This window comes from Molothrus aeneus, chromosome 4 (assembly GCF_037042795.1).
Source record: "Molothrus aeneus isolate 106 chromosome 4, BPBGC_Maene_1.0, whole genome shotgun sequence".
Classification (NCBI taxonomy): Eukaryota; Metazoa; Chordata; class Aves; order Passeriformes; family Icteridae; genus Molothrus; species Molothrus aeneus.
In genome coordinates this window covers 58,835,287-58,857,962 of record NC_089649.1, presented here as the reverse complement: position 1 = coordinate 58,857,962, position 22,676 = coordinate 58,835,287, and the positions used below count along the sequence as shown (strand labels likewise).

The window sequence follows — 22,676 nt, the reverse complement described above, 5'->3', positions numbered from 1 at the left end:
AACAAACACAAATGTCTTGCATCCCAAAGAGACAAAGCCAGACCAAACCAGTTCTGTTTAATTCTGCCATTAAGGGAATGATCTGGTTCTGTTGGGTTTTCCCTTCATTTATCTCAATCCACTTATCTCCAGTTTTCCAGCTGGACTTAGCTTTCCTTGCAGCTCCTACATACAAACCCCTACTGAGGCATGAAGAGCTATAGATAAGTACTCAGCCACCTGGGAGACAATGGGTACAGGATAAGCCCACAATCAAACACTTATGTATCATAAGCTTATGTTGTATGTGATGCAAAATGACATAGGATAGATCACAGAATAGATGGTTTATCACAGATAGGTGATTATGCAATAAGCCAATATGTTTATTTACACAAGTGCCAGCTCCACTTGCACACAACAAGCAGCACCTGAAAAGGTGTCCCTCAAATGGACACACAAAAAGAATACATAAGGGCTCATATCAGAGGGACGCTGCCTTTTCTTCACATGCTTAAGAAGCAAACACGCTGATGCTGATGAAACAGCAGGTCTATTTTCACAGCTTTGCAGGATGATAATAGGTGCCTGTTAACAGCTTCCTGAATGGAAAGGAGGATCTTTTTGAAGCACAGGAGTACTTTCACATGCATGTAACAGAGCAGTTTAACAGCAGAGACACCTGCCAGCACAGCAACCAGGCAGAACCCTGGCAGACCTGTTTGCCTCTTAGGAGATGATGATATGTAGCTTGGCTTCCAGCATCTCCTGACATCCCCTTTCCACCCACTGCCCTTTGCAATTCAACAGAACCAAAACAATAAGCAAATCTGTTGTATCCTCCCTCTTTGATAGTTCAATGTTAGCAATGTTTCTTATTTTTGCTTTGGAGGTGTAGGTTTTTAAACAAAAGCAGTGCTGCAGAAGGGAAGGTAGACTCGAAATAAAAGCTGCTGCAAGCACAACACACCCTTTGTTAGCTGCTGCACACAGCCAGCAAAGCAGCACTCCCAAGCCTGAGTGGCAGCTCTGCAACTCCGTCAAGCATCCCAACTGGCAGCAGCCCTTTTTGAAAAAAGACACAGTGTTTGTAACCTAAAACTCTTACTGCAGCAAGAGTAAGTGATAATTCAGGATTTCAACCAGAACAGACAACTTGCTGTTTTGTGTGTGGCATAATGGTTCACCTGTTTACCATTCCTTATCACAGTGAGCTGGGTTATGCAAAAAAACCCCAAACAAAACCCCCTCAAAAAGACAAAACAAAACAAAAATCTATCTTGAAAAAATTAGGCTAATAAGAATTCCAAAAAAGTCTGATGCCTCTCCCACAGGCCCCAGTAATGATATTGAGATGTTTATATCAGATATGCCCAAATGATCATAATAATGATCTCAGATATGCCTAGATGTCATAATGAACAATAAAGAAAAAAGAGCTCAAAGCCCTTGCTGCCCTGAAACTGTCTGATCCCCCAGCCAGACAGAAGATAGCAGCTATATGAAAGAGAGGACTTCCCTGCAGACAAGCAGCCCAGTCTCTCCAAGGTTTTACAACCAGCCATGTCTGCCCCTGAGGCTTTGGAGAAAAATTAAATAAAAAAAAAGTCCAGAATTAACCTAGAGAATCAGCGTCTCTCCTTCTGCAGGCAGCCAGCTGTTGCCCTGAAACATAAGACTGAGTTTTTTTAGTCATTATCTTAAAGCAGAGTTGTGTATGAGAAAATGTTGTGGTCGATGAACGTTCTCTGTTTTCTTTAGCAGTATATAAAAAAAGGGAGTGACAAAACACAAATACAAATACACAGATGTAAAGATTGCACAGAACAAATGACCTCCACTGCCATCCACAGAGATGCTGCCAAGCCTGTTCCCAGACTCAGATTAAAGTGTATCCAATTGGATTAAATTCCTAGCAATGGCAAATTTACCACCTACCTACACTGGGAAATTATTTCTACATGTAATCACCCTCACTGCATCTTTATAGTGATTGAATTTTTCAAGCTTTGATTTCCAGCCATTGGTTCTTTTCTGGTTTGTTCCTGCAAGACTGGATTCTATACTTGATTTAGGTGTTCTTTTGTTCCTAATACATTGGTAATGTCTTCTTATTGTCTTAAGCTCTACCGGCCAGTAATAATTCCTTATTACCTTTATCTTCTCCAAAATGTCATTTACTTTGTGTAGATTCAATATTCATTCTCAGTTATGCCCCTCTTTTCCATACTTAACATTGATTTCTTGTTTAATTATCACCTTTGTGCCTTCTTTACTAGGCTAGCTTTCCTCTCCAAGGTAACTTACTCATCTGCTCATTAAAGCATAGCCTTTAGAATACCCAGCAGGATTTCCTTGAGAAGTCACACTTTCTATTAAAGCTTCTCCTTTTAGCACTTGGTTAGGGAAACAAATTGTTCTGATGAACTGGTCGATTTTATGTTTCACATAATTCTGCCTGGTGCAAAACCTTTGTTTCCACAAAGTAGAGATACTGCAGTATCTGAGAGTTTTTGGCTATCCACAGCCAACACTGCTTGGTGCATCACAAAGTCCAACACAGATTTATTTCATGCTTGATGCAGATATTTCCATATTACAATATCCTTGAGATTTTCCTGAGATTAGATTATTCCTACCGTTGTTTAGAAGTAGTTCTCATTCTGAATTTACTGATGGCAATACATCTTTTCTGCAGACATTGTGAACAAATCCTAGAAAGTGATCCTCTCCATTGCATCAGAATCTGTCCATGTACTTGTACTAAATGACCACCAGTCTAAAGTCTGCTTTGCTCTTAGTGTAATGGACACAAAATGTGTGCCATTTTCATGGTACACTAAAATTCCAAATTAATTATCCTCATTTTAAATTTCTCAGGGATTGAAAATATCTTTAAAAGGTAATATGGAAATATTTCTCCTCTTTAATATATTAATTAAAGTTATCATTGTTTTTCATCCTTTGAAATCTGCAAGTAAAATATATTGTGAACTCAACTGAACAATTTGTATTGTGCAAGTAAAATGCCAGTGGTTTTGTCTGATGACTGTTTTTGTTGGGGTTTTTTTTGGTTGGTTTGTTTTTGGTAGACTTTTTTTTTATTCTGGTACTTGGATTGCAAAATCAAATAAGAGTAGCAATGAATATTGATCCAGGTTTTATTACCCAGTACATCAAACATTATACCCAAGTTGCTTTTGTTAAAAATCCGTGGTACTTGAAAATACTTTTAGATGTTTCCTGGCTCCTCTAAAACAAAACAGATTCCTTGTCCCATAAGTTACTATATTGTATAGATGAAGTTATATGAGCTACAAAAGAGAATAAAAAGGCCCCAGTTCCACCATTTTTAATACTAAAAGCATTAAGGTAAGTACCTTTCTAAAAAAAAATTAAATTTGGATAGCTCCACTTACTCACCAACACCACCAAGATGGAGCCATTCAAGTCATGACTAATCACTTTACTCCAGGCAAGTTCACTCACATCAAAGGAAAGAAACCAAACATAAAGACCTTGTATGTCATAAGGATCACACTGGAGCTGGGCAAACACATTTTATTTTCAAATTTTGGGGAATTTCTCTGGACTTTTGCATTTGTGAAAGAAGAGAAGAGAAGAGAAGAGAAGAGAAGAGAAGAGAAGAGAAGAGAAGAGAAGAGAAGAGAAGAGAAGAGAAGAGAAGAGAAGAGAAGAGAAGAGAAGAGAAATGAGAAAAGGACAAATGAACCCCAGGGAGGTACCACACCTGTAGTCCCTGGTCTAAGAAACATCAGAAGTATATTAAACAAAAATATTGTGGCAATATGTGAGTTTGAAAGAACTCCAGAATATGCTGTGGCTTGTTACAGCCTCCTCCTGAAGGCACAACTTAGGGTTGGGAGAAACACATGTCCAGCTCTCCAAAAGAAGGAAAGAACTAAAACCAACTCTCCCATACTGGGAGTGAAGGCTGAAGTCATTGGGCTCTAGGGTAAAACCCTTTTCTTCCAGAAGCTTTGTGAACTTCCGTTCCTTGCTTTCATTATATGTAGTCAAAAAGTAAATAGTATTATTGAGAGTAAAGAGATCACAAGATGAACACTGGTGCTCTTGCAGGAATGAAAGCAGATGGGGTTGTAGGTTTCCTAAGTATGTCTGCAGCGAGTAAACCAAGAGGACATAGCAGTTCCATTCTCCTCAGCACTTACTAGGCCATACCTGGAATATCGTGTCCAGTCTTGGTTCTTCTAGCTAGAAAGACATACTAAAAAATTGGAGATAATCTAGCAGAGGTCTGTCAAGCTGATCAGAAGACTGGCGACCTTGACAGATGAAGAAAGCTTGAAATAATTGTGTTGGTTCAGCATGAAGAGACAATTGAGGATTGAACACCACTTTCTAACACTTATATTGTTGTTACAAAGATGACACAGATTCTTTTCAGCAAGATGCCCAGTGCCACAAGGCTGCTTCAGGGGAAACCCATTTCTATTTAAGAAGAAATACTTCACTGTGAGAGCAACTGAACTTTGAGCAGGTTACCCAGAGAAGTGGGGAACTCATCGGCCTTGACAGGCCCCAGATTATCTCATCTAGGGTCCTGCTTTCAACCAGAGCCTAGGGCAGATAATCTCCAGGGCTCCCTTCCACCCCAGGTTTTTCTATATTATTCCTTAACTATCAAAGTTTTGCTCTGACTAGAAAACACAAAGCAAACAAAAACACTCAGTGATGCTAGAAATATATAATTTTCAGTTAGAACTCCAGACAGAAAAACAGACTTGCTGTGTAGGTTTAGTTAAATTTCATCGCTGTCTTCTGTCTCCATTCACCTTCACTGAGGGCTTTCTAAGATACCTCTATAAACTTGGTCAGTAAATACCGAAACAATTTGCGGATTTTTGATGTCTTGTATGTTGCATCTTGAACTATTGGTGGGCATTTATTCAACGCAGTCCTATTTATGTACAAACCATATCTATTATATGCTGTTTCACTGAACACAGTAGGAAGCGAATGGCAGGAGACAGATTCCACGCTCACAGTTTCAATCACCTCTTTCTCAGGGTCACTCTGCAAGCAGACCTCAGGCTGATGGGTTTCCTTGCTCCCTTTTCTAAGCATGTCTGCAGTGCTCTGCCCCTTCCACAAATCCACGCAACCGCAATAAAATTGATCTCACTATTTTCAGAACACCAAAAAGTTGCTCAGATAGTCTTGCTAAGGCTCTACTATGAGTAGCACACTGCCTGCCCTGGAGAGAACAGTTCAGGACTGGAAACTATTGCTATCTAAAAAGATATTTAAATATTATGTTTCAGTGTGCTTGCACAGCAGGCCTGAAACAGCTGCAGAGTGATGCAGTAAAAATGCAAAACCACATACTTGTATCCTTCTAGAACACTTATCAAACCATATCATGACACCATGCAAAGACCTATTCTGCATGAATTAATAACAAATAACAGAGTTCTACTGGTAACCAGAACCAGACTCATCTTCTGTTTGCAATGTTTCAACAGTCAGCTCTCAGGAAAGATTTTTTTGGGCTAATTCTACTCATTTACCTTGGGTGAATATATTGGGTGAACATACAGGGATATGCTTTGATGAAAAACCTGGAAATTCTACAGGTGAAAAATAGGAAATAAAGAAAATGGCACAGCCATGCTTCCTTGTAAACTGCTTCCCTTAAAATGACAGATGTATGCTTCATTAATGATGAAAATATTGGTTACACATGTTGAAAAAAAAAGTAAACAGCATTTACAAGACTGAAGGCTGTTTTTTCAACTCTAAAATAAATAATAGCAGGGAAAAAAGGAATATGAAGAAAGAGAGAAGTACTACCAATGTGTGCAACACTACCCAGGGCAAACCCAAATATTCTGGTTATCACAGCAAGGTATCACCTTGCTGTCTCCTTCTAATAAGCTTGCCTTGAAAAGCATATTATTCAATGGAGGCCCTTACAAAGTGTCTCTCATAAAAGGCTTGTGATGAGAAATATGAAAAACAAAATCTTCTCCATGTTTCAAAAACAGCAAGGAGAGCATGCTTTTGTTCAGCTCTTGCTGTAATTCTCTCATTAGTAATACCACTGCTGACAAGGCTGATGTCCTTACTTAGAAAAGATGTCTGAAAACTTGAAAGAAGCTACAAGAAAAACTGGTGATACAGAAATCTTGCCTTACGGTTAGAAACTAAAGTGCCTCAATGAGATTTGCTTAACAACTAAAAAGGGTGGAGATGCCTTGATCCCAGCCTTTAAGTATTTTCATTGAATACTGTCCAGCACTAAAGGCTTTTTTAACCCAGCAAAGATTGAACAAGTCAAAGCTAAATTCAGACCACAAATAAAACACTTCACATGCACAGTGAGTGTCGGTATGGACTCTTTGTTCTCTGAACTCTTTAAATATGAACAAGACATTTTTCTAATGAAGTTCACCTTGGTCTTGAAGCAAGACATACAGTGCAATGCTCTGTGGTCAGTGCTAAGGCTGGACTGGATTACATCATCAAAATGATTGAGCTCTTCTTCTCTTAAAGTCTATGCAGCAATTACACTGAGACATGCTTGTAATTTACTCAGAACATTTTGTAAATAATTATTAGTGTTACTACACCCTTACTGACCTACAAAAAGTTATTTTCATGTAAATGGGCTACTTGTGTAGAGAATATTTTGACTACTGTCCTAGGACTCACATATTTAGGAATTAAAATTTAACTGGGACATATGAAAATTCATCTATAGTAACTCAATGGCTGATTTGATCAGTGTTAACTGCTGAGGTCCTACAGGGACTAAAACGTATTCAACTAATTCTCCAGTGTCCTATTTGCCTGAAGCCCCAGCTGCTTTTTATGGGAGCTACGAATCTCTAATATTCTACCAGTGTTTAGCTATTACATATATTAGTTTATGAGGTTCAGCAAAGAACAAGGCTTGTTTATTAACCTTTCACTAAACCCTTCAGAAACTCAAACACTGGCAAGAGAATAAGAACCAAAAGGCACATGAGTGTTATGAGGAAATGTATATATTTATTACTTTCCAATTTCCCCAGCCCTTGGTAACCATTGAATTTTCATTATTTTCATTGATTTGATCACCTCCTTTTAGTTCAGAACATGAATAAGCTTAAAAGTAAAGAGCCAAAATAAAATTCCTTTTCATAAAACATTTGTCTCAATACAGAATTCACCAGCATAATTACACCCCTATAGTTCTGATGGTATAACTCCCCATGTGGACACTTGAATTCTACAGGCATTCATGCAAGATTAAAAAGCATCCACAAGGCATAATTATACCACTCTAGTCTCTGGTAAATTTCCTCTAATAAAGACGACCTTTCAATGTTGAAAAAATGAAATGTTATTTGGGAGGAAGGACAGAAAGGAAAAGCCCTTCGATTTCGTAATGTAGAAATTTTATGAGGTTTTCTGCTCTTTGGCTACAACCGGCTATATAAGCATGAACACAAAAAAAAAATTACAACTGTGAATACAAAGGTTCTTTGGATGATGCATTTTAAATGACCACCAATCAAAGCACACTGACCCGAAATGATATCACAATTACTCAAGGTCATCTGCCAAGGTTTGGGAATTTTTAAAGATCTATGTCATCTTCCCTCTTAATATCATGGGTACAATTGATTTGTGGCATAGATGTTCCTCAGCTTCTGTAAGATATACTAAAGCAGCAAACTGTTTTGTGCCATTGCATAAAAATGGATCTGAGCTCTCAGTGCCATAATGGGAGAATAAATGCAAAATTACAGTACGTTTTTTACTCTCTGTGTAAAAGATGAAGGCAACAATTCTGCTCTTTCCTTAGTTCCTTCACCTTGTAGCTAAGTGGTTAGAAAGCACTTCCAGTGCTCAGTTAGATAAAACTTACCAAAAACTAAACATGAAAATAGAGGAGATGATGGTTAAGGCATCCAAGCAATCATAATTCTTTTATATATGGGCATAAAGGGTTTAAAAAAAAATCTACTGAAACAAACTAAATTTAACTCCACATTTCCCTCAGGTTCTCATTATAGAAGTAAATTAAGGTTGTCTGGCATTTAACTGTGTGTTTTCTTTTTTAATACATTTCATTTTATTGAAGTGCAATATTTTCCCCACATTTTCTAGGTTTCAACTATTTTTTTATAGCTAATGGACTTCTAAAATATTTTAACATTAATATTCTAATACATTTAGCTTTGCATAGTTTCTTGGCAAATATTTTTTTATTTGATTTCTCTTCTTTACAATTATTAACAATGTTATACATGAGCATTAAGAAATAATCATGTGGATAATATGACCTTTAGTAACCAAAATATATGGGGCAAAATTAGCATATTGCTTTTCAATGTCTTTGTATCATAATTGCATGAACGTTCAAAAGTCATGAAGCTTAGCATTGATTTACAATTCATCATCAGATCAGACATGTAAATTATTATGGGAGAACTCAAGATTTCTTGTTTCTGAGTCTCAGCTAGAGCTAGGCATATTTAGAAGGAGGAGGGAGACCCACAGGAAAATAAGTGAAAGCTTCAGTAGAGTCACTCTGCACTGTTCATAACTTAGTATGTTAATATAACTTAGTAGGTTAAAAAACAAACAAAAAGCCAGGGGTGGGGAAGGCAGCTGGGATGTGACTAAAACCAGCCAAGTGTTGAGAGAGCCTTCATTTGCTGTATGGCAGACCTGAGTTCAATTCTGCACTGCATCCAGGCCTACCCCTTTTCCCTCCCAGAGGGACAGCCTCACCACTGGACAAGTCTCATCATTCCAGCCATGAATGATGGAGCATTTCCTAAAAGATGCTACATACCCTCAGCAAATGGGAAAGAGATCATCCCACCCCTCAAGCAGGCTGGCTGCTCCTGACTAGCTAAACTCTGATATCCCTGTCGCCAGCCCAGAGCTGTTGATCCCACCTTGACTACTGGATAGATCACCATAATTACTCACAATTATATGGTTAATGTATTTTTTAATTTTAATCTGTGCTTCCTCAGCTCTAGACTGACTAATTTTAGTTCTATGGTAAATCTGAAGAGTCTGCACTGGCAATTTCTGAGATAATTCCAGATTAATTAAAGCAGCAAATTTCTTGCAGAATCTGTTGCAAATAATTTTACTGAAACAGTGGGTGGTAGTGTAAAATCAGTGAGCATCCATCTTACACTAAAAGAGAAAATAAGGTCAAGTACAAGAGAATGTATTTTTACATATAAATTAGGTTGCCTTTGGTTTTTGTACAACACAGATGCTATGGTTCAGAAGGGGAACCTGTTCCTCTCTTACTTTTTTGAGTTTAATAAGTAAGCTTGAACAAATTTTCTTGTAGCAACTGAAAGCACTTTTTAAATTGACTGCTGAGGTACAAACATATACTCCTTCTGTTTCAGTAGCTCCATGATCTGTACACTCCTCCAGGGGGGCAGACCTAGGAGCTACAGACACAAACTTGCTTCCTCCAGCTGCATCTGAGATCAGGGCTACCTAGAGGACTCAATGAATGCTACTTCAAAGCCTCCTTGCCCAAAATTGTCCAGAGTTTCCTTGGGTCTCCTACCTCATCTTGTACAAGCAGTCACACTAGAGTATTTCACCCTGCAGAACAGATTATTCTATCACAGGAAGCACCACACAGTTATTCTTAGCACAATCCAGTTCCATGAGCTTCTGGAGACCTAGTCAATGATCACTGAAATAATACCTTAAAATTTCAATTTGCCTCCTACACCACAATATTCAGGTACATAAATATAGGCTGAACATTTGTGCAATTAGTAGAGGTGTCTCCTGCATTCTGTAAAGCAGAACCCAAACTTACTCACAGAGCTGTGAACAACACCTTCATGTTTGGTAAATAGTGGCAGCTGCATCTGCACAGTGCATAGAAAAGGAGATGAGAAAATACTGTGTTCTGGCTACAGTAGCACACACTGCTGCACAAACCCTTCTTCTGCTCACAGCACACAGCAAAAACCAGCAGTGAAATATTAGCACTCACAGAATTTTGTTCTAGTAATGTGATCAAATTAACCAGCCATATTATAAGGGCTGTCAAAAACGTTATCTGATATGCAAGTGCACCAGCAACAACACAAGCTTTAAAAGCTTAAAAGCCATTTTGAGAATTAAACAAAGATTGACAGTATCTCTATTTTGTAGTGCCAACTTTTTGAACACTTTGCATTTGTCAAGAAACATATGATGGTGTTGGCAGCAGTTCCCAGTTAGCACTGGTGGCCTTTGTGAAAGCCACTGCCTAAACAAAGAATTAGATATGGTCTCATCGTCAACAAATTTGAAGTGTCTCTGCTCCACTGGTGAATTATTGCTATCCTGCAGAAAGATAGAAAAAGAGTGCAGAATTCTGCAGTACACAAAATAAGCTCTTCATAGGTTTATTTGGCTGTTCACATGAGCCATCCTATCACTTTTCAGCAACTCCAGCTTACATTATATCTACAGACTTAGAGTAAGCTGAGATAGTCACAGTATTTAAACCCTCAAACAATCTATGCTGCAAATCTGCCAGCCTCCTGTTCATTAGAACGTTTCATCTCAGCTAAAAATTATCAGTTCAGAGGGATAAGAGCACAGAGGTATACAGATGACTGTAATGCATTCCACCAGACAGCCTTTATGAATTTTTTAGCTGAACTTTCCTCTCTCCTTGTTGTTCTTGCCAACCACATGCAGAACATTTTAGAGACAACAGCAATTCCTTGGAGGTTTACATGCACTATTCAATTCCCAACAATAAAAAATAAAAAATAAAAGCCTTTTTCTAAACTGAGTTTCATCTCATATTTTTCTTCATCCTAAATTATAACTAGCACCCAGTACTTGAAATGCAGAGCTGAGAAGCTAGCAGAAATTGCCACATTCAATTAGCACAGAAAAAGTAGCAAACTCGAAATAGGATTTCATTCACTTTAATTCACTAGTTGGTTGCCACAAATACTTGTCTGTAAAACATGGAATTCTGAATACTCTAGACATTATTTTCCTTTCATGAAGATGTTTGTTTACTTTGGCAGTGATTCTCTTGGGAGAAAGTCTAATGACTTCCACTACCAAAAGAAATCCAAAACAAAAAAGAATCAGAAACTGCCACTAGCAAGCAAGAGAATATTAGTCTAGTGTGTTGGTTAAACTCCAGGGCAAAAAGGAGAAAAAACAGAATAGATCACTGCTTTGCATTCTTGTGATCAGAACCTATATCCTTCAAGTTTAGCAGGCTTTCATGATGGAAGTCAGACTTTGAATAAAGCAAGAAAGCTGCCCATCTCCTGTGAATTTTAAGATTTTTAACCATAAAAACAAACAAACAAAAACATAACATGAGGGTGAAAATAAGAGAACAAAGCCAACTATTTCAATCACTGGTATTAATTTTTCCCACTGCTTTTAATTTCATTTCAACACACAGTGATCTAAGAAAGGGTTTTTTACCCAGTTTTGTTATAGCTGGGTAATTTATTTTTTTTTAATGAGAAAAAGCACCAGGAGAAAAGGTAAGCTACTGTAACTCAACAGCCTGTTCACTGCTGAAAAAGACTTCCCTACCTCCTTCCTAAGGGTGCATTACTATTATTTTCAGAGTTTTAAAAAAATCAAGAACAGAACAGTGAATGAAGCACATTGTTATAAATCTTCAGACCTCTTTTTCCTGTGAAATGTCAAACCTCATCATCTGCTTTTCTATATGAATAACCTGCAGTCCCAGACTGTTTACCATGTTTCCATGGGAGGAAAATGTCATTAACAAAAAGTCAGCTTTAGGGTTAAGAGGAAGCAGCTCTAGCAAAAGCATGTGAATCGTCTATTTTGTTACCCGTTAGAACAATGTGCCGTTCCTGGAATGCACATGCAAGCCCATGTCACAGTTTAGGCTGAGCAACAAAGCAGGCCCATGTCACAGGCCACAGGACAGCAGACTGTGTGCTTCCCTAAACAGCCTGATCCCAGGGAAGACTGAGCAGATCTTCAGCAGAACCCTTGCAAGCTCTGCAGGACAGACAGCTACCTAAATAGAGAGGGCTAACAAAGACCCTAGGAAAAGAAGTAGATATGCAAAACAAGAAGGAATGGTGAAACAGCAAGAAAAAACAAGAAACAGACTTTTTTTTCTTTTTCTTTCTTTCTTTTTTTTTTTTTTTTTGTTGTGGCTGTAGAGCCTTGGAAAAGAGGTCAAATGGAGTAGTAAATAATTGCAAATGGTGAAAGGCCTATAAATATTGTGGGCTCTGGAAAGAACAACTTGTTGCATTACAAGCAGGCAATGAGTCTCTACTATGCTAAGCCAATCCACAAAAGATTTTTTGAAGTCAATACTATCTGTAACACTTTTAATTTGTACTTTTAACTTTAACATGCAAAAAAAAATCAAAAAAGCTGTGTTTAGTATTGGAATGAAAGCAAAGATATTTCTAATGTGCATATCTAATTGCAGCGCATATTCAAAATCACAGGCATGGTGATTTTCCAACTAGCTAACAGGAGAGAAAAAGCAGATTCTATCACTGGTCAGAGATATTTTGTTTTGTATACATTAGGCTCCTGATATTCTAGTGTGTGTGTCCATTTACAAAACGAGGGAGTGCTGAAGTAGCTCTGTGTACATATCAAGTCAACATATCATGTCTAAGTTTAATGACTTATGGTGTGTTCACAAAAACTGTAACATTGTTAAGTGATATCTGAGCATTACAAAGTGTGGATCCTATCCCACAAAAGAAGACAGACCTTTTTAAAGGAGCTAAACCCACAGACCACTCTGAAGTGCACAGCATCTCAGTACAATCACATTCTTATAACCACTAAAGGTTTTATTGTTCAACCAAAAAAAAAAGAACAGTGAGCCAAAATCCTTTCTCATCCGATAATATCCTGTTCCTAACACTGGCCAATAGAAGATGCAATTCTCCTGGGTTTATAAAAGGAAAGAACTTAAGCTATGCATGGCAATATCTAGAAGAGATGATAACTACTACCTTGATGATCCCTTTCATGTCACCCAAATGGCAGCCAGAGGAGCTGCTCTGTAACCCTTACAGTTTATTTTGTCTTTATGCAGTTATAGTTATTTTACATAGGTTAATGTGATTTGTCCTTATACTTTCCATTCTATTATAGCATTGCTGGTTAAACTCACCACACAAAATTTAACACCCACTGCATGATGCAGAACACCAGACAATATGATCTGTTGTCTTTCAGGCACCAACAAATCCAGGAGAGCTGTCAGCCCCAGCTCTACCACAGGCCTCCCAGGTGAAGTCAACATCTGGCACATTTGTTGGAATGAATATACAGAAGCAGGTTGATTAATGGCTGCAAAAACAATAACTTATGTATATTTGGTTCTACTCTACTGACAGCTTGCTTTGCAACATCTGTTTTTTTCAATTTACATATTATGTATAGTGATATTGCATATGGCTTGGCATTTGTAATGTTTGTTGTCTAGTCTAAGGAACTCATCCCAGCTCCACGACTCTCTTGCTTCTTCAAGTCACTCAGGTGAGGCATGGCTCTGCCAGCATGCTCCCCTCTTCAGGCAGTCTCTTCAGTAACCATCAGGGAACACTGAGTCCAAGACTCTCAGTGCACCCGAAGGTCTGAAAAGGCAAATTTCAGGAGTTCCTGTGTTGCAAACAGGTGAGGTACCTGAAGGAAGCATAACACATGCCTAGCTTGTTCTTACACATTTGTTTAGGCATTTATTTTCAGACAATATTACTTTCCAACTAGTCTAATCCAAAAAAAGCTCTCAAGCCTTCTCTAGAAAAACTAGGATAAAAGAAAGCAGGAAGGAATCAAAGGATTACAAGGGAGAGAAAAACATTAATGCAAGAGGGCATAAAGGCCAAATTGTCCAAAATCAAGAAACAGGAGACTGGAGAGAGAAAACTAACTGCCAAGGACAGGCCTCAGCACTTCCTGATGGCACCAAGGTGCCAGGTAAGAGACTTGACTTGGCAGAGGAGAAGCCAGAACTTGTGGCCTCAGCACATGACAAGGAGTTTCATATCCGAAGCAGAAGAGCCTGCAAGATGCTTGGTTTGATTTAGTTCAACTGTTCTTGCTTGTATTAGAGTCAAGGTGTGTGCCACAAGACCAGAGACCACCAAAGACCTACTGCATTCTGCAGCAAGACAGCCAAAACCTTTCCTCATAATCAACAGAGAGAGAGATCAGGTTTCTCTCTCTAAAAGTACCTTTGTTAGGGGATGAATCATCCTTTGATAGCACCTGTCTTGTGTTTGTGGAACATTAGGCAGCTAATGCCGAGTGGACACTTACTTTTTACATGGTTAAAAATAGATGATCCTCACTCTGTGAAAGTTGACTTAACAAACACACGCAATTGGGGTGAGTGGCTACCATGCCAGAGATAAGCTGTCATGAAGGATGTGAGCACTCTTCTTTCAATCCATTTAAAATACACTTGCAAATGCCAAGACAGCTGTTTTGAAGGAAGAATTGCTGGAATTCGGGCTTGATTTAAAGGTGAGGGACAGGGAAGCTGACTGCTTACAAGAAAATCTCCTCAAGTGAACGAGTTCCTACACACTTTGCAGAAATAGGCAGCTGGTTATAGGAGAGTGCAGTGCAGCACTGTTTCCAGTGTTGTTAGACATTGCCTGAGAACGCCCCAGGTACAGGACAACTTCTGTTCAGGCTTGCACACAACTCAATGTCAGGTGTATGACAGGAACACAAAGGGAAGCCAGATGCTACCAGTTCTGCAGCTCACCAAACTAATGTTTATGAGAACTGTGCTGTGAAGCAATTCACTCTTCAGAGAGGAACCAGTCCTTGGCCTGCAACATTTACTCAGCATGCGACCATCCCTAAGGCCTTGGTCTGCACTCTGGATTTTTTAGCCCTCGTAAGACTGCCAAGTTCTTGAAACAAATGCCAATATAACAAGTTATTCTGGAGTGCTATGCCATAATACAGCAAAGATAAACACATATCAATTATTCTTCAATGGTGCAAATGCATTTACATATTAACCCTGCAAGATAGCACGGATTCTCCAATATATATCCACGCAGGTTCACAACCACATCAGAGATGACTGGAAATATGTAAAAAATTTTTCCCCCTTCTATGTTTTATATGCATATAGAAAATATATTCAGATTTAAGAAAAAATAATTATTACACTGGGTCAGACCAAAGGTCCATGAGGCAGGAGGAATGAAGCTATCCAGTCACTGATAGTGGGCATGGACAGATGCCTAGAGAAAAGTTCAACAGGTCAAGCACATAATGACACTTTCCCCAAGTACTCACACATTCAAGAGCCCTGTATGAATTCTCTCACTGCTGAGCTACAGCCTTCCCAGAGCACAAAGAGAGGCCGCTGGTTTTAGTCTTTTCAGGGACACATACATTGACATCAACGTTACATCCGTACGTGCCAAACTGTTAATTTGTTTGCATTGAGCAGCTGCCAAGAACTGTGCTTCCACTGCATGGAAAGGGTAAAACCCCACCTTTGATACTGGAATACCTCAGAAGCCACCACCCCGTGCCACCACACCCCAGCACGGGTTCCGCCCGAGCTCCCGTGCGAGCTGAGGTGCCCAATAAACAAGGTTTGTGGCAGGCCCCGTGTGTGGGGCGAGCAAAGGGGGACGAGCCCCCGTTTCCGCGGGATCTCTGGACGCTGCAGCGCCGCACGGCACAGGGACAGTCGGCCACAGGGACACAGGGACAGTCGGACACAGGGACACGGGCTCAGGCGCACCCCGATCCTAGAGGGGCACAGGCACACCGCGCACGCCGATCCCACGGGGACAGGGACAATCCCGCACCCCGATCCCACAGGGGCACACGGCGCACCCGCGCTCGGGGGGGCGGAGCCAGCCCAGGGCTGGGCGGGGCTTTGACACCCGGCCCGTCTCGTGCCGCCGCGCTCGCGCTCCACCCCCCACCCCGCCCCGCCCCGCCCCGCCCGTGGCGCGCGGTCGTGCGTCAATGCAAATGAGCGGCGCGCGAGGCGAAGGGGCGGGGCGATCCCCCTTGCCCCCGCCCCCAGTGAGCGCCTGACGGGATCACGGGCGGCAGGAGAAAGAGGCGTCACGGCTGCCCCTGCCCAGTCTGTTGGGATAAAAGCCGATCGCAGCCGCTGCTGCAAAACGAAATAAAATCTCTTTATTTCAGGTGTTTCTCGCTTGATGATAGAAAGGTCGCCAAAGCCCAACGAGAACCTTCCTTGCCCAAGCGGCCCACATGGCTGGCACCTCCCTCTGGCTGAAGTGGTAGCACCCACCCGGCCCGTCGGCGCCAGGGGGGCGGGCCCCCGGCCTGATGCATTATTCATGGTGGGGCAGGCCCGCAGGCTCATTACCAGGGTCCGCCGGGCTGGGGCGGTGCCCGTGACGTCAGTGTGACGGATGTTCCGGCGCTCTTAAGGGCGCCGCGGCGGCTCGGAGCCGGCAGCGGGGCGGGGGCGGCCGGGGGGCGGCAGGAGCCTCGCTGAGGAGACCGAGTCGCCTGCCCTGTGGAGGTACCGGCGGCCTCCCCTCCTTCCCTCCCCGCCAGTGCCAGGCCCGGGAATGCCCCGCTGTCCCTCTGCGTTGTGGTGTGGCGGCTGGGGGGGGTCGGACGGAGGAGTTTCTGTCCGGGGGCAGTGACCTGTCCGGGCGAATTCCTGATCTAGTGGATCCCTGTGGGTGCGACTGCAGGCGGGAAGGGCCGCCTTACCGGGGGTCCCAGTAAACGAAAAGGAAACCTCCGATAAAAATGGGCTTGTATCAAAAAGCTGCAATATTTTTAAAGCAGTACAGTGGCGTTGATGGGAAAGAAGAGAGCTTTATTCTATAAATAAGCTATTTTGGGACTTACATAGTGGTTTGAGATAGGCGGGTGTTTAAACTCTACCCCCGCCCCCCAGCACTTCGCCACAAAGATTATTAATTATCTTTGTCTCTTTAGTGTGCCGAGGTGGGGGTTCACCTCTGCGCCGAGCCGGTGTCAGGGGAGCTCCCGTAGACGGCCACCTCAGCCCCTGCCCACCGCCGGGTCCTTCCCCTCCCCGGAGCGGCCGCAGCCGCCTCGCCTCATTCCTCCTGCCCCTGGCCGCCCGCTGTAGCCGGTTCGTCCGGCAGCCGGGTCGCCGCTGCCCTCTCTGTTTCCCCTCAGCCGTCGCTGCTGCGCATCATCAAAACATGCAGGATGAGCTGCTCCTGGGGGTGACACAGCAGCAGCAGCCAGGCTGCGAGAGGCTGGGCAGCAGCCCCGCGTCGGGACACCCCCCTCTCGGCCACCCCTCCTCTGACTTTAAACCCTGTCTCAGCCCCCACCAGGATTTAAACAAGCAGCAAGCGCAGCAACCACAGCCGCCGCCTCCTCAGCTGAGCCAGAAGAGGAAAGAGTTTAAGCAGCAGCTCAGCAGCCCAGCCCAGCTCGGCAGCAGCCACCCCCTGAATAACCACCACCCCCCAGACTATCATCACCACCCCCCTCAGCAGCAGCAGCAGCAGTTCAGCCACCCCACTGACAAGTACCAGCAGCAGGAGCACAGGCAACAGCAGCAGCTCCAGCTCCTCAGCGCTCAGCCCCCGGAGCCGCCGCGGACGGGGGATCACTCGCACCACCGGCCCGTCGGCCCCGCCGAGCACCAGGGCGGCGCGGACAGGGGGGGTTTGGAGCGGCTCGCCCCTTCCTGCCCGGGGGGATCGGCGTCCGCGGACCCCAATGTGGGGGTGGCCGCCGCCTCCTGCGTGAATCCGCCTTCGTCTCCTCATCTGCAGGCGAGAGCCAAGCTGCCCCCCATGGAGTCCCCCCCGAACAGCCACTTACTGGGCAGCCCCGGGAACCTCCTGCCCGGCGGGCTCGGCTCTGGCTTCAGCAGCCTGCAGAGCCCGGAGATCCCCAGCCCCCATCACCAGAGCGGGGGCGGCTCCTCCTCGGCGGCTTCCCCTCCTCCTCCGCCGCTGCCCGGCTTCGGCACCCCCTGGTCGGTGCAGACCTCGTCGCCGCCTCCGCAGCAGACGCAGCAGCCTCCGGTCTCCAGCGGCGGCGGCGGGCAAATCAGCGCGATGCCACCCCCGAGCCCGGAGTCCGAGACCAGCTTCTACCCGGGGATCCCGTCATCGATCAACCCCGCTTTCTTCCAGAGCTTCTCGCCGGTGTCTCCTCACAACCCCTGCGCCGGGCCCTTCAGCAGCCCCTTCTCGGCCGCCGCCCCCCCGCCGCCGCCGCAGATGAATTTACCTCAGCAGCAGCAGCAGCAGCAACAGCAGAACCGGAGATCCCCTGTGAGCCCCCAGCTCCAGCACCAACACCAGGCGGCGGCCGCCGCCGCCGCCTTCCTGCAGCAGAGAAACTCCTACAACCACCACCAGGTACCGGGCGGCGGCCGCGGCGGGGAGCGCCGGGGCGGGGAAGGGGGACGCGGCGAAGGGACGGAGGCTCCGCTGCCCTCGGTCGGCCGGCTGCGGGGGCCGGGCAGCTTCGCTCTCGCCGTCGCCGGGCGAGGCTGCGCGGCGGTGACAGCCCGGCGGGGCCGCGGCGGCAGGGCGGGGCCGGCCCGGCGGGAGGGAGGGCACCTGCGCCCCCCGCCCGGTGCGGCGCCGGGCGGCCGGAGGGGTCGGCCCGGAGGGGTCTGTGGACAGCAGCCGCCCCACTGCCGGCCGCTCTCCCCGCCCGTTCCGGGTGGCAGGTGCCGGGGTGACTCTTCTTGCCCTCCTTGGTGCGCCGTCGCCTCCTGAGGAACGGAGGGGTTTTATTCGGGACGAGAAAAGAGGGTTTGCGCTTAAAAAAAAAAAAAAAAATAAAAAGAGCTCAATCGCTGCTGTTGGTGTCTGGGAGTTCCGCCGTGAAAACGCCCCCCTTGTCCCCCCGAGTCGCCCTTGGCGGGCGCGGTGTCCCCGGAACAATGAGTCTGACAGCTCCGGCCGGCGCCGCCCCCCCGGGCAGCCCCTTCCCCAGCCGCGGGCCGGCCCTCGGGCGGGCTCGGGCGCACGGGCGCAGGTCGCCCAGAGGAGGGTCAGATGCGAAAGGTGACGCCGTGCTGCCTTTTCAGGGCTTTTGACTGACATTGCTTGAATGTGGATCTGAGGACAGCGCAGTGTTTCAAGTTCTGTAGCCGGTTTTAATCCGATTTTATTCGAGGGGTTTAACAATCCCTTTAACATTTCTTCCTAGAAGAGAATATTATAAGAAATCAGTGAGAAGCAAATCCGTGTTAATATTACCAGCTGTTGCATTACAAGCCCATTTTACTTCAATAATTTGTTTATTTATCAAAGGGTAAAGTTCCATAGGCCTCATCTTTAATTCTTTTTTTCATTCTAGTTTTAAATGCAGTTAGATTAAATCAGTAGAGATTCATTTGTATCAGAACTGGAATCTCACATTGTGTGCCTGTTGAAGAATTCATTACGATGCATTATGATTAGGAGCTGGTTGTCCTTAACATTTATAATAACCTTCTTCAAACAAATTCCAAGCAATTCTCCAACAGTGAGGTGTACAGGAATTTTCTCTCACTTACAAGTTGTGGGTATACTTAAACAGTGCCATGACAGCATAGCTGGCAGTATTAGAGGCTTGTTAACATTTGGCATTATCTCTGAAGGTTTGTTTCACAATAGAGTGCCTGCCTCTCCCAAAATTCCAACGCAAGTATTCAAGTTTTACAACGTAATTATCTATAATTATATAGAATAGGATGTTTTCCTGATCACTTGACCAAGAATGGCTTTAGTGGTTTTTTTGGTTTGTTTTCTGGGGGTGAGGGTGGTGGAGGTGTTGTTACAATTTTATCTTTCTGTCTTCAGAAAGTTCTCTTTTACCTGATACATAACATATTGACGTGCTTTAAATTTTTAAGTTATTAGAATGCAGGTCGAGGGTTGCTTGCAGCTAAGCTTAGAGATAAAAGTACTGTGTTTTCACTTCACAGAACTGAATTTAGAATCATGACACACACCCCCACTGCATTTCTATGTTTGAGGAAAAGCGTTTCCAAGAACAGTCAGATTTGAGACTACTAAAGATAAATACAGTTCTTCACTGTCAGTCATGCTCAGTGGATCCACCTCTTGGTAATATGACAACCACTATAGGTCACTTTTTAGTAGAAGTTTTATCTTACAAATAAAAACTTAATCCTTTAAAAATTATCTTTCTAAAAACTGCTTCCATTTCATATCAGAGAATATAGTGCACTTAAAAGTGCATTTAGGAAGCTGTAAGGTACACCAGATCTGGGTAGGAGAAGAAATTATCAAAAAAATTCTAGAGTACACTCTGCTGAATCCACAGATTCATTACTCCAGAAATTATTCCATTCATTACTCCAGAAACATTTGAGCCGTGGCTTCAGAATAATGCATTTTAATGGAAATGTTCAGATAGCTCCTTCAAACAGATTCTCTGTACAGTAGTCAGTGCTCTTTTTGCTCTTATATGGTAATACTGAGACAATGATATTCAAAATACTGGAGTGGGGCGAATTAAATCTGCCATTTGAATTTTAATTTTCAAATTTCTACTCACTGTAGTGAAATACTACTACTCATTGAGTAGAAACAGAAATACTATTTTAATAATAATTTTTAATTTATATATTTGAAAATTCTTCTTCTATTACTTTTGCAGCGATTTCATCATATAATAACAAGTAATGTATGACAAAAGCGGGTTTCAGGGTTTTTTGAAAGTTGGTTTTACACCCTGAAATTTTTCTTCTGCATAGCTTTAAAAATGCTACCAGTTGCTAAAGTGATAATAACGATAAAAATTATAATCAAAATTGCCTGCACAAGTACTTCAGCATTTTTTTGGGAAGACATATGGGGGAGTAGGAATGACTTTTTTTTTTTAATGAAGCTGTGTTTTCTTCCTTGCTTCAGTAGCTAATTTCCATGTTATCAGAAGAGTGGTTTATAGAAATCTCTGTGCATTGCTTACTTGGTGGTTGGTTGTTTTGGGGTTGGGTTTTTTTTAAGTAGAAAATAATTTCAAGTATTTTCAGAATAATAGGAATGAATCTTTCTTTTTTAGCCTCTTCTGAAGCAGTCACCCTGGAGCAATCAGAGCAGCGGCTGGAGCACAGGAAATATATCCTGGGGAGGAATGCATGGCAGAGACCATCGTAGAACTGGAACCATGGGAATTCCAGGAACTATGAACCAGATCTCTCCTTTGAAGAAGCCCTTTTCTGGTAATGTCATAGCTCCTCCTAAATTTACTCGCTCTACTCCATCACTGACACCAAAATCGTGGATTGAAGATAATGTTTTCCGAACTGACACCAACAGTAATACTCTCCTTCCTTTGCAGGTAAGGATGGTATACCTGCTGTATTCATGGTCTTGCATAGCATTTTTACTTCATTCATTTTAAATGAGAACTAAAAAGTTGTTGCAGTCCTGATACTTGGTTTGAAAATTGTTTCTGTATGATTTTTAGTCTTAAGTTGCAATTAATCCCCACGTGTTGAGTGTGTTCAGCAATATATGATTCTCACAGTTGAATAAGAATATTGATTGTCAAAAAACATGCAAGCTGTAGGCACTGATGAAGCAATAAAACATAGTATGTTTAATCCAACAAGTATTTTCTGCCCATGGTAATGCTCATATTTTTAAAAATCGCTTTCAGCCTCAGGGTATTTTTTGTTTGCTTTGTCCTTCTACTTAGGTTTTCCTACTTTTGTAGATGGTTTTCAAGTCTTTGACATGTTCGTCTTTTACTGGTATTCTAGGCTGATGTTTGTGTGTCAGCAAGATTTTTTCCTCCACATGGTAGCACCTTTTATGTTTTGTTTTGTTTGGAGGCCCTGTGATTTAGAAGTGTTAAATGGAAGGATGTATCTTAGAACTAAAGATCTGGATTCACCTTCTGAATTTTGCCAGTGACGTCTCACGTGACTTTAAGTCAGTCAACTCCACCCTCAGTAATCTCTTGGTAAAATGTTATTTTTTCCATTCTTGCCTATAATAATTGCATTGTTCCTTGTTAGCAGAGGCTCTTCATTTGTCATAATTGTGACTACATTTGAGCTGAATTTGCATAAATGGCAATCTAATGCTTATGCAGCTGAAGTAGTGGCAAAAGGTGCTTCTTGGGGCCGGATTTTCCTTTAGAGTTCTGGGTTTTCATGCCATTTTTCTGGTGAATTTGGCACAGGAGGCCATGTCCTGACACTATTCAGATGCACTTGATACTTGCAGTGTTTTTGAAGCTTACCTGATTTTTGCATGTGCCGAAGTTCTGCTGAAACACACATTTGGACCCGATATTGTCAGGACAGATTCCATTTTGTGTGGGTAGAAAGATAGGGGGGGAAAATGTGGTATTCTTCAGGAATTGTGTTCTATTAAGGAAAACAGATTACAGATAGATAATGCTTTGCAGTGTAGGGCAGCAAAAATAGTAGAAAGTAAATACTGAAATCTGTCCTGAAGATGTTAAGCTAAGGAACAGATTTAAAAATATTAATGCCATCATACATTGCAACTTCTGTAGCATATACACCGGAATTCATACATGGCTAAACACACAGGTTGTGAATGTATTTGCTCATCCAGTATGCCTTACAGGTCCATGTGACCAATACTTTGAACTTTCAGAAGCTTCTACAGCAGTTTTTGAATATTGATGAACTCATTTTATGTCTAAACAAGCGTCTTCTGCGTTTAGGCTATTGTCTA

The 22,676-nt window shown here is 42.9% G+C and overlaps 1 protein-coding gene and 1 long non-coding RNA gene across 3 annotated transcripts in view; one reads left to right on the top strand and one right to left on the bottom strand.

The window, feature by feature from the left end:
- LOC136555694 (uncharacterized) overlaps window positions 1–18,449 on the bottom strand; it is a 131,209-nt gene extending 112,760 nt beyond the window's left edge. Inside the window, exon 1 of the long non-coding RNA XR_010783527.1 lies at window positions 18,229–18,449. This is a non-coding gene — a long non-coding RNA (uncharacterized lncRNA). The remainder of the gene's footprint in view (window positions 1–18,228) is intronic.
- CPEB2 (cytoplasmic polyadenylation element binding protein 2) overlaps window positions 17,138–22,676 on the top strand; it is a 50,759-nt gene continuing 45,220 nt past the window's right edge. Inside the window, exons 1-2 of one of the 2 annotated variants that reach the window (XM_066548608.1) lie at window positions 17,138–18,359; window positions 21,025–21,303. In XM_066548608.1, coding sequence (XP_066404705.1) covers window positions 17,181–18,359; window positions 21,025–21,303 — 1,458 coding nt within the window. In that variant the 5' untranslated portion in view covers window positions 17,138–17,180. The remainder of the gene's footprint in view (window positions 18,360–21,024; window positions 21,304–22,676) is intronic. The other variant, XM_066548610.1, reaches the window with a different exon arrangement.